General features: G+C 42.8%; 1 protein-coding gene across 2 annotated transcripts in view; it reads left to right on the top strand.

Annotated features, from left to right (window-relative positions):
* The window catches only part of neurl1b (neuralized E3 ubiquitin protein ligase 1B), a 58,308-nt gene extending 46,128 nt beyond the window's left edge, over positions 1-12,180 (top strand). Inside the window, exons 4-7 of one of the 2 annotated variants that reach the window (XM_065020003.1) lie at positions 519-721; positions 2,086-2,671; positions 6,684-6,806; positions 10,190-12,180. In XM_065020003.1, coding sequence (XP_064876075.1) covers positions 519-721; positions 2,086-2,671; positions 6,684-6,806; positions 10,190-10,479 — 1,202 coding nt within the window. In that variant the 3' untranslated portion in view covers positions 10,480-12,180. The remainder of the gene's footprint in view (positions 1-518; positions 722-2,085; positions 2,672-6,683; positions 6,807-10,189) is intronic. The other variant, XM_065020004.1, reaches the window with a different exon arrangement.
* Positions 12,181-12,851: the final 671 nt, after the last annotated feature.

Raw genomic sequence — 12,851 nt, forward strand, 5'->3', positions numbered from 1 at the left:
GGGGTCTGGGCTGGGTTCTGGGCTGGGTTCTGGGCTGGGGTCTGGGCTGGAGTCTAGGCTGGGTTCTGGGTTTGAGGCTACATAAGGAATAGTTCTCAGAACATACCAGACCATCTCCCTCACCTCTGCTATTTTCCCTCTAAAGTATTTTTGCATAGGAGTTCCTTCATTTAGAGTAACGTAAAGCTCTATGGGCTTGTTATCTTCAGTCCAAAAATACTTAACATTTGACTTGACTATCATTATTCTGCTTTGCTCCAGATGGAACGATGTTGCTAGTGAATGAGTAGTCTCTTTAATAGAACCTACTGCTCACCTACCTTATCTTGTTCTCCCCCTATCTCTCTCTCTCCTGCCCCTCTGTCTCCTTCCCCTCTCTTTCCCTCCCTCTTCCTCTCTCTGTCCCTCTCTCTTCTCTCCCATGCTCTCCTGCCCCTCTCTCTCCTGTCCCTCTCTCTCCCTCTCCCCCTCTCTCACTCTACCTCTTTTCCCTCTCCCCTTGCTCTCTCTCCTCCCAGAGAGCAAGTTTGCAGAGAGTGTCGGGTCCAGTTGTCTGTCTGCGGCCCGTCTCAGTGCCTACCTCCCTCAGAGCAGCCACGACTCCGCAAACTACAACAACAACCAGCTAGAGAACAACCAGGCCGCAGCGAAGATGGCCACGTTACAGCTCAACAACAAAGCCACTGCGAAGATGGCCACTGCGAACTACAGCTCAAATTCTGTAAGTTGTTTGTCTATATATTCTGTCTGTATATTGTGTTTATCAACTACATATTCTGTCTTTTAAATTTGTGTTAATTTACTATATATTCTGTCTGTATTTGTGTTTATGGTCTATATATTCTGTCTGTATTTGTGTTTATGGTCTATATATTCTGTCGTTTGGGGTCACTTAGAAATGTCCTTGTTTTTGAAAGATAAGCACATTTTTGGTCCATTAAAATAACATCAAACTGATCAGAAATACAGTGTAGACATTGTTAATGTTGTAAATTACCATTGTACCTGGAAACGACAGATTTTAATGGAATATCTACATAGGAGTACAGAGGCCCATTATCAGCAACCATCACTCCTGTGTTCCAATGGCACGTTGTGTTAGCTAATCCAAGTTTAGCATTTTAAAAGGCTAATTGATCTTTAGTAAACCCTTTTGTAATTATGTTAGTACAGCTGAAAACTGTTGTTCTGATTAAAGAAGCAATGTAACTGGCCTTTAGACTAGTTGAGTATCTGGAGCATCAGCATTTGTGAGTTCGATTACAGGCTCAAACTGGCCAGAAACAAATGACTTTCTTCTGAAACTCGTCAGTCTATTCTTGTTCTGAGAAATGAAGGCTATTTCATGTGAGAAATTCACAAGAAACTGAAGATCTCGTACAATGCTGTGAACTACTCCCTTCACAGAACAGCACAAACTAGCTCTAACCAGAATAGAAAGAGGAGTGGGAGGCCCCGGTGCACAACTGAGCAAGAGGACAAGTACATTAGAGTGTGTGGTTTGAGAAACAGACGCCTCACAAGTCCTCAACTGGCAGCGTCATTAAAAAGTACCCGCAAAACACCAGTCTCAACGTCAACAGTGGAGAGGCGACTCCGGGATGCTGGCCTTCTAGACAGAGTTCCTCTGTCCAGTCTCAACATCAACAGTGAAGAGGTGACTCCGGGATTCTGACCTTCTAGACAGAGTTCCTCTGTCCAGTCTCAACGTCAACAGTGGAGAGGTGACTCCGGGATTCTGACCTTCTAGGCAGAGTTCCTCTGTCCAGTCTCAACATCAACAGTGGAGAGGCGACTCCGGGATGCTGATTTTCTAGGCAGAGTTGCAAACAAAAAGCCATATCTCAGACTGGCCAATAAAAAGAAAAGATTAAGATGGGCAAGAGAACACAGACACTAATGTTGTCATTAACAAAATTAACAATGTCTACACTGTATTTCTGATCAATTTGATGTTATTTTATTGGACAAAAAAATTTGCTTTCTTTTCAAAAACAAGGACATTTCTAAGTGACCCCAAACTTTTGAACGGTCGTGTAAATGTACCTGGGGAATAAATGTGTTTTGGATTCTGACACCTTACAGCTCAACAACTACAGCCAGATGATCCCCTGTTGTACCACATCTTCCTCCTCCATAACATCATCATCATCCGTCCCATTCTCCACCCCGAGGTTGGTCCGAGCTGGGCTCCCCTCGCCGCTCGACACCGACCTCCACTTCCATCCAGTCCGTGGCCCGGACGTCATCCTGTCAGCTGACCGCTCTGCAGCGTGTATCCACTTCCTTGAGTCTTCGAGGACTCTTGTGTTCTCAGATCGCCCACTAAGGGTCAGGGAGACGCTCTACGTCGAGGTCGGTCATCTCGGCCTGCCCTACTTCGGGGCGCTCCTTTTCGGACTGACCTCCTGCGATCCGGGGTCCCTCCATGCTGGGGAACTTCCTGCCGACCCAGAGGTGCTGCTGGACAGGAAGGAGTACTGGGTGGTGTACCGCGGCTTCCCCATGCCCTGCTCCGGGGACGTTCTGTCCTTCAGCCTGACACCCAGCGGTGAGGTGCATCATGGGGTCAACGGGGCGGCCAGAGGGAGGCTGCTGTGTGTCGATTCATCACAGAAACTCTGGGCCTTCTTTACCCTGCATGGAGCGGTCAACAGACTCAGGATACTGGGTAGGTTATTCACATACACTATAAGAAATGAAAATATAACATTTACATAAGTAGTCAGACCCTTTACTCAGTACTTTGTTGAAGCACCTTTGGCAACGATTACAGCCTCTAGTCTTCTTGGGTATGACGCTACAAGCTTGGCACATCTGTATTTGGGGAGTTTCTCCCATTCTTCTCTGCAGATCCTCTCAAGCTCTGTCAGGTTGGATGGGGAGTGTCGCTGCACAGCTATTTTCAGGTCTCCAGAGATGTTCGATCAGGTTTAAGTCCGGGCTCTGACTGGGCCACTCAAGGACATTCAGAGACTTGTCCCGAAGCCGCTCCTGCGTTGTCTTGGCTTTGTGCTTCGGGTCGTTGTCATGTGCCTTTTACTGAGGAGTGGCTTCTGTCTGGCCACTCTACCATAAAGGCCTGATTGGTGGAGTGCTGCAGAGATGGTTGTCCTTCTGGAAGGTTCTCCCATCTCCACAGAGGAACTCTGACCAAGGCCCTTCTCCCCCGATTGCTCAGTTTGGCCGGGTGGCCAGCTCTAGGAAGAGTCTTGGTGATTCCAAACTTCTTCAATTTAAGAATGATTGAGGGCGCTGTCTTCTTGGGGACCTTCAATGCTGCAGAAATATTTTGATACCCTTCCCCAGATCTGTGCCTCGACACAATCCTGTCTCGAAGCTCTACGGATAATTCCTTCAACCTCATGGCTTGGTTTTTGCTGTTACATTCACTGTCAACTGTGGGACCTTATATAGACAGGTGTTTGCCTTTCCAAATCATGTCCACTCAATTGAATTTACCACAGGTGGACTCCAATCAAGTTGTAGAAACATCTCAAGGATGATCAATGGAAACAGGATGCACCTGAGCTCAATTTTGAGTCTTATAGCAAAGGGTCTGAATATTTATGTAAATAAGGTATTTAAAAAAAAAAGTGTTATAAATTTGTTAAACTTTCTAAAAAACCTGTTATTACTGTCATTATGGGGTATTGTGATGTCATTATGGGGTATTGTGATGTCATTATGGGGTATTGTGATGTCATTATGGGGTATTGTGATGTCATTATGGGGTATTGTGATGTCATTATGGGGTATTGTGATGTCATTATGGGGTATTGTGATGTCATTATGGGGTATTGTGATGTCATTATGGGGTATTGTGATGTCATTATGGGGTATTGTGATGTCATTATGGGGTATTGTGATGTCATTATGGGGTATTGTGATGTCATTATGGGGTATTGTGATGTCATTATGGGGTATTGTGATGTCATTTGGGGTATTGTGATTGTCATTATGGGGTCCATTTTGAATAAGGATTTGTCATTATGGGGTAGTTGTGATGTCATTATGGGCACTGTATTGTGATGTCATTATCACAGACACTCTGGGTCTTTGTGATGTCATTATCAGGGTATTGTGATGTCATTATGGGGTATTGTGTATGTCATTATGGACAAAGGGTATTGTGATGTCATTATGGTTTGTTGTTGTTCTTGTCATTATGGGGTGTTGTGATGTCATTATGGGGTATTGTGATGTCATTATGGGGTATTGTGATGTCATTATGGGGTATTGTGATGTCATTATGGGGTATTGTGATGTCATTATGGGGTATTGTGATGTCATTATGGGGTATTGTGATGTCATTATGGGGTATTGTGATGTCATTATGTGGGGTATTGTGATGTCATTATGGGGTTCTGTATTGTGATGTCATTATGGGGTATTGTGATGTCATTATGGGGTATTGTGATGTCATTATGGGGTATTGTGATGTCATTATGGGGTATTGTGATGTCATTATGACAGGGTAGAGACAGATGTCATTATGGGGTATTGTGATGTCATTATGGGGTATTGTGATGTCATTACGGGGTATTGTGATGTCATTATGGGGTATTGTGATGTCATTATGGGGTATTGTGATGTCATTATGAGGTATTGTGTGTAGATTGATGAGGATTGTTTATTTATTTAATCCATTTTAGAATAAGGATTTAACGTAACAACATTTGGAAAAAGTCAAGTTGTCTGAATTCTTCCGAAGGCACTGCATACTATATCATATAGATACTGTATATAAATACTCATCACAGACACTCTGGGCCTTCTTTACCCTGCATGGAGACATCAACAGACTCAATGTTTTCAGCAATGTTTTCAGTATATCAGCAGAAATCCTATACCATTACTGAATGCTTGTACCGTATGGGCTATGTCATGGACAAAGTACGGGTCAGAAAGTGTACCAGTACACAGTAGTCACACCCTCAGCTTCCTGGTTTCCAACAATCCCTTCAGTTCCCAGTTCTTTTTCATTCTTTCCCAGACCCAGAGGAATGCTGGTGCGTAGTGATGACGCTCCCATGGTCCTCTCTGTTCCCCTCTGGGTTATTTTAGGATGTGACTTATCTGCTCTCTCCCACCAACTGCTCCCTTATATACCCCCCCCCCCTCTCTCTCTCCCTCTTTCTCTCGCTCGGTCAGCCCAGCCGACCACCCAGATGAATTACAGCTCCCTAGGGGCTTTATAACACTGTACAAATTACTCCAATAAAACTATTTTCCTTTAAAATGTTTGAAATCTAGCTGTCTGATGACGTAATAATATATCTGATGTAGTGTTGTTAGCTATTGTATGACTTACTGAACAGATAATTTATGTGATGTAGTTTTATGGCTATCACCCACGATGCAGTTCACCAGTCTGTCATCGCTCTGTTTGCTGTTCTGTACCATCAGAGATTGCAACACACTGTTTTATAGCTGTACTGAGATTAGGTCTCAATTGAAAAAGAGATGTAACTCTCCATCTAACCAAACTAGGATATAAAACCAGTCTATATTTCTTTCCTTCTCTTGAAAAAAAAGAGATTTAATAATCTTGCAAAGTCTAGTTGTTAAAGTAGAACGTAACGTGTTTGTGTCACAGAGACGAAGATGACATTATAGCGAGAGACAGAGACATTATAGCTTGAGACAGAGACATTATAGTGAGAGACAGAGACATTATAGCGAGAGACAGAGACATTATAGCGAGAGACAGAGACATTATAGCGAGAGACAGAGACATTATAGCGAAAGACAGAGACATTATAGCGAGAGACAGAGACATTATGTTATAAACAGCGAGAGACAGAGACATTATAGCGAGAGACAGAGACATTATAGCGAGAGACAGAGACATTATAGCGAGAGACAGAGACATTATAGCGAGAGACAGAGACATTATAGCGAGAGACAGAGACATTATAGCGAGAGACAGAGACATTATAGCGAGAGACAGAGACATTATAGCGAGAGACAGAGACATTACAGCGAGAGACAGATACATTATAGTGAGAGACAGAGACATTATAGCGAGAGACAGAGACATTATAGCGAGAGACAGAGACATTATAGCTGTTATAGAGACAGAGACATTATAGCGTTATAGAGACAGAGACATTATAGCGAGAGACAGAGACATTATAGTGAGAGACAGAGACATTATAGCTGTTATAAAGAGACAGAGACATTATAGCGAGAGACAGAGACATTATAGCTGTTATAGAGACAGAGACATTACAGCGAGAGACAGATACATTATAGTGAGAGACAGAGACATTATGTTATAGAGACAGAGACATTATAGCTGAGAGACAGAGACATTATAGCGAGAGACAGAGACATTATAGCGAGAGACAGAGACATTATAGCGAGAGACAGAGACATTATAGCGAGAGACAGAGACATTATAGCGAGGGACAGAGACATTATAGCGAGAGACAGAGACATTATAGCGAGAGACAGAGACATTATAGCGAAAGACAGAGACATTATAGCGAGAGACAGAGACATTATAGCGAGAGACAGAGACATTATAGCGAGAGACAGAGACATTATAGTGAGAGACAGAGACATTATAGCGAGAGACAGAGACATTATAGCGTGCTTGACATTGAAAGGTCATTTCCCACTGTGGAGCGTGACAAATCGATGTTTACTGCGTGTGTGTCTCTGTCGCTGTGTTCCAGGCACGCTCCAGTCCAGCCCTTCCTTCCTTTCCTCCCAGACCAGTAGTAGCAGTAGTAGTCCAGACGACAGTGATTCTGACCTGGCCTTCAGCGTCAACAGATCCTCCTCCGAGTCCTCCCTGGGTCAGTTACACGCACGTGACTTTGAAGGCTCTATAGTAGCTGTTATAAACTGACTTCATGAAGGCTCTATAGTAGCTGTTATAAACTGACTTCATGAAGGCTCTATAGTAGCTGTTATAAACTGACTTCATGAAGGCTCTATAGTAGCTGTTATAAACTGACTTCATGAAGGCTCTATAGTAGCTGTTATAAACTGACTTCATGAAGGCTCTATAGTAGCTGTTATAAACTGACTTCATGAAGGCTCTATAGTAGCTGTTATAAACTGACTTCATGAAGGCTCTATAGTAGCTGTTATAAACTGACTTCATGAAGGCTCTATAGTAGCTGTTATAAACTGACTTCATGAAGGCTCTATAGTAGCTGTTATAAACTGACTTCATGAAGGCTCTATAGTAGCTGTTATAAACTGACTTCATGAAGGCTCTATAGTAGCTGTTATAAACTGACTTCATGAAGGCTCTATAGTAGCTGTTATAAACTGACTTCATGAAGGCTCTATAGTAGCTGTTATAAACTGACTTCATGAAGGCTCTATAGTAGCTGTTATAAACTGACTTCATGAAGGCTCTATAGTAGCTGTTATAAACTGACTTCATGAAGGCTCTATAGTAGCTGTTATAAACTGACTTCATGAAGGCTCTATAGTAGCTGTTATAAACTGACTTCATGAAGGCTCTATAGTAGCTGTTATAAACTGACTTCATGAAGGCTCTATAGTAGCTGTTATAAACTGACTTCATGAAGGCTCTATAGTAGCTGTTATAAACTGACTTCATGAAGGCTCTATAGTAGCTGTTATAAACTGACTTCATGAAGGCTCTATAGTAGCTGTTATAAACTGACTTCATGAAGGCTCTATAGTAGCTGTTATAAACTGACTTCATGAAGGCTCTATAGTAGCTGTTATAAAACTGACTTCATGAAGGCTCTATAGTAGCTGTTATAAACTGACTTCATGAAGGCTCTATAGTAGCTGTTATAAACTGACTTCATGAAGGCTCTATAGTAGCTGTTATAAACTGACTTCATGAAGGCTCTATAGTAGCTGTTATAAACTGACTTCATGAAGGCTCTATAGTAGCTGTTATAAACTGACTTCATGAAGGCTCTATAGTAGCTGTTATAAAACTGACTTCATGAAGGCTCTATAGTAGCTGTTATAAACTGACTTCATGAAGGCTCTATAGTAGCTGTTATAAACTGACTTCATGAAGGCTCTATAGTAGCTGTTATAAACTGACTTCATGAAGGCTCTATAGTAGCTGTTATAAACTGACTTCATGAAGGCTCTATAGTAGCTGTTATAAACTGACTTCATGAAGGCTCTATAGTAGCTGTTATAAACTGACTTCATGAAGGCTCTATAGTAGCTGTTATAAACTGACTGAAGGCTCTATAGTAGCTGTTATAAAAGGCTCTATAGTAGCTGTTATAAACTGACTTCATGAAGGCTCTATAGTAAAGCTGTTATAAACTGACTTCATGAAGGCTCTATAGTAGCTGTTATAAACTGACTTCATGAAGGCTCTATAGTAGCTGTTATAAACTGACTTCATGAAGGCTCTATAGTAGCTGTTATAAACTGACTTCATGAAGGCTCTATAGTAGCTGTTATAAACTGACTTCATGAAGGCTCTATAGCTAGCTGTTATAAACTGACTTCATGAAGGCTCTATAGTAGCTGTTATAAACTGACTTCATGAAGGCTCTATAGTAGCTGTTATAAACTGACTTCATGAAGGCTCTATAGTAGCTGTTATAAACTGACTTCATGAAGGCTCTATAGTAGCTGTTATAAACTGACTTCATGAAGGCTCTATAGTAGCTGTTATAAACTGACTTCATGAAGGCTCTATAGTAGCTGTTATAAACTGACTTCATGAAGGCTCTATAGTAGCTGTTATAAACTGACTTCATGAAGGCTCTTCATGAAGGCTCTATAGTAGCTGTTATAAACTGACTTCATGAAGGCTCTATAGTAGCTGTTATAAACTGACTTCATGAAGGTTATCTGACTTCATGAAGGCTCTATAGTAGCTGTTATAAACTGACTTCATGAAGGCTCTATAGTAGCTGTTATAAACTGACTTCATGAAGGCTCTATAGTAGCTGTTATAAACTGACTTCATGAAGGCTCTATAGTAGCTGTTATAAACTGACTTCATGAAGGCTCTATAGTAGCTGTTATAAACTGACTTCATGAAGGCTCTATAGTAGCTGTTATAAACTGACTTCATGAAGGCTCTATAGTAGCTGTTATAAACTGACTTCATGAAGGCTCTATAGTAGCTGTTATAAACTGACTTCATGAAGGCTCTATAGTAGCTGTTATAAACTGACTTCATGAAGGCTCTATAGTAGCTGTTATAAACTGACTTCATGAAGGCTCTATAGTAGCTGTTATAAACTGACTTCATGAAGGCTCTATAGTAGCTGTTATAAACTGACTTCATGAAGGAAGGCTCTATAGTAGCTGTTATAAACTGACTTCATGAAGGCTCTATAGTAGCTGTTATAAACTGACTTCATGAAGGCTCTATAGTAGCTGTTATAAACTGACTTCATGAAGGCTCTATAGTAGCTGTTATAAAACTGACTTCATGAAGGCTCTATAGTAGCTGTTATAAACTGACTTCATGAAGGCTCTATAGTAGCTGTTATAAACTGACTTCATGAAGGCTCTATAGTAGCTGTTATAAACTGACTTCATGAAGGCTCTATAGTAGAAGGCATGAAGGCTCTATAGTAGCTGTTATAAACTGACTTCATGAAGGCTCTATAGTAGCTGTTATAAACTGACTCTATAGTAGCTGTTATAAATGAAGGCTCTATAGTAGCTGTTATAAACTGACTTCATGAAGGCTCTATAGTAGCTGTTATAAACTGACTTCATGAAGGCTCTATAGTAGCTGTTATAAACTGACTTCATGAAGGCTCTATAGTAGCTGTTATAAACTGACTTCATGAAGGCTCTATAGTAGCTGTTATAAACTGACTTCATGAAGGCTCTATAGTAGCTGTTATAAACTGACTTCATGAAGGCTCTATAGTAGCTGTTATAAACTGACTTCATGAAGGCTCTATAGTAGCTGTTATAAACTGACTTCATGAAGGCTCTATAGTAGCTGTTATAAACAGACTTTATGAAAGCTCTATAGTAGCTGTTATAAAACTCAACAAGTTGCTTTTACACCTGCATTGTTTGCTGTTTGGGGTTTTAGGCTGGGTTTCTGTACAGCACTTTGAGATATCAGCTGATGTACAAAGGGCTATATAAATAAATTTGATTTGATTTGATTTGATTTGAAGTAGTTATGTAAAAATGTTTCCCAGGGCCTCCTCTCATTCTAACACCTCTCCTATCTCCTTCTCCTCCTCAGTGACGGCCCCCAGCTCCCCTCTCAGCCCCCCTGTCTCCCCCACGCTGTCTCCCCCACCCTGTCTCCCCCACGCTGTCTCCCCCACCCTGTCTGCCCCAGAGCTGCCTTCTGGTGGTAAGAAGGGGGAGTGCACCGTCTGTTTCGACCAGGAAGTGGACACGGTCATCTACACCTGCGGACACATGTGTCTGTGTAACAACTGTGGGCTAAAGCTGAAGAGACAAGTGAATGCCTGCTGTCCTATCTGCCGCAGGCCCATTAAAGACGTCATCAAGACATACAGACCATGAGAGGACTGGGACATTACTGGGACATTACTGGGACATTACTGCAGCAGGCCTATTAAAGACGTCATCAAGACATACAGACCATGAGAGGACTGGGACATTACTGGGACATTACTGCAGCAGGCTTATTAAAGACGTCCCATTAAAGACATCATCAAGACATACAGACCATGATGTCTGGGACATTACTGGGACATTACTGGGACATTACTGCAGCAGGCCCATTAAAGACATCCCATTAAAGACATCATCAAGACATACAGACCATGATGTCTGGGACATTACTGGGACATTACTGCAGCAGGCCCATTAAAGACGTCCCATTAAAGACATCATCAAGACATACAGACCATGATGTCTGGGACATTACTGGGACATTACTGGGACATTACTGCAGCAGGCCCATTAAAGACATCCCATTAAAGACATCATCAAGACATACAGACCATGATGTCTGGGACATTACTGGGACATTACTGCAGCAGGCCCATTAAAGACGTCCCATTAAAGACATCATCAAGACATACAGACCATGATGTCTGGGACATTACTGGGACATTACTGCAGCAGGCCCATTAAAGACGTCCCATTAAAGACATCATCAAGACATACAGACCATGATGTCTGGGACATTACTGGGACATTACTGCAGCAGGCCCATTAAAGACGTCCCATTAAAGACATCATCAAGACATACAGACCATGATGTCTGGGACATTACTGCAGCAGACATTGTCTAGAGCAGGGATATTCAACTCTGACCCTACGAGATCTGGAGTACTGCTGGTTTCCTGTTCTACGTGATAATTCATTTCACACCTGTTGTCCCAGGTCTAAATCAGGCCCTGATTAGAGGGGAATCACCCACCTGTTGTCCCAGGTCTATATCAGTCCCTGATTAGAGGGGAATCACCCACCTGTTGTCCCTGGTCTAAATCAGTCCCTGATTAGAGGGGAATCACCCACCTGTTGTCCCTGGTCTAAATCAGTCCCTGATTAGAGGGGAATCACCCACCTGTTGTCCCAGGTCTAAATCAGTCCCTGATTAGAGGGGAATCACCCACCTGTTGTCCCAGGTCTAAATCAGTCCTTGATTAGAGGGGAATATTTTTTTTTAAAGCAGTGGAACTGGCTTTGAGGTCCAGATGTATATTTGAAGGTTATAGAGACAGACTGGACACCATTGCAACAGGCGCATCAAGGTCATCATTAAGCCTGACCATCCATGAGAGGACAAACTACTGGGACAGGGCTCTGTCTGCACCCCAGAGACGTCTCTTACCAAACTGGACACTCTACACTACGGCAGGTCCATCACGGACCTCCCACATCAAGACATATTGGCCCTGATAGACTGGACACACTCTCTCTCTCTCTACCCGAGACTCTCTCTCTCTCTCTACCTGAGACTCTCTCTCTCTACCTGAGACTCTCTCTCTCTACCTGAGACTCTCTCTCTCTACCCGAGACTCTCTCTCTCTCTCTACCTGAGACTCTCTCTCTCTCTACCCGAGACTCTCTCTCTCTCTCTACCCGAGACTCTCTCTCTCTCTCTCTCTCTCTACCCGAGACTCTCTCTCTCTCTCTCTACCTGAGACTCTCTCTCTCTACCCGAGACTCTCTCTCTCTCTCTCTACCCGAGACTCTCTCTCTCTCTCTCTCTACCTACCTGAGACTCTCTCTCTCTACCCGAGACTCTCTCTCTCTCTCTCTCTCTCTCTCTCTACCTGAGACTCTCTCTCTCTCTCTACCTGAGACTCTCTCTCTCTCTCTACCTGAGACTCTCTCTCTCTCTCTCTGAGACTCTCTCTCTCTCTCTCTCTACCCGAGACTCTCTCTCTCTCTCTCTCTCTACTCTCCCGAGACTCTACCTGAGACTCTCTCTCTCCGAGACTCTCTCTCCTCACCCGAGACTCTCTCTCTCTCTACCTGAGACTCTCTCTCTCTCTCTACCTGAGACTCTCTCTCTCTCTCTACCCGAGACTCTCTCTCTCTCTCTCTCTCTCTACCTGAGACTCTCTCTCTCTCTCTACCTGAGACTCTCTCTCTCTCTACCTGAGACTCTCTCTCTCTCGAGACCCGAGACTCTCTCTCTCTCTCTCTCTCCCGAGACTCTCTCTCTCTCTACCTGAGACTCTCTCTACCATAGCTGAGGGCGGCAGGGCTTTCTTTTCCTGTTTGTCTGCCTGTCACATGGTTTTTCTAAATGTGTGGTTTTAACCCTTCACGTGTTGGAAGGACTCTTCTGTGAGTCACCACTCTGCCAAATACCTTCTATCTTTGTGCCTTAGACAATGTTTGTCAAATGTCTTCATGTCCAAGTTCTAAATATGATGACAATGCTATTTGTAAATGAAGGTGTTGTGGAATTAATG

This window comes from Oncorhynchus nerka, linkage group LG6 (assembly GCF_034236695.1).
Source record: "Oncorhynchus nerka isolate Pitt River linkage group LG6, Oner_Uvic_2.0, whole genome shotgun sequence".
Lineage (NCBI taxonomy): Eukaryota > Metazoa > Chordata > Actinopteri > Salmoniformes > Salmonidae > Oncorhynchus > Oncorhynchus nerka.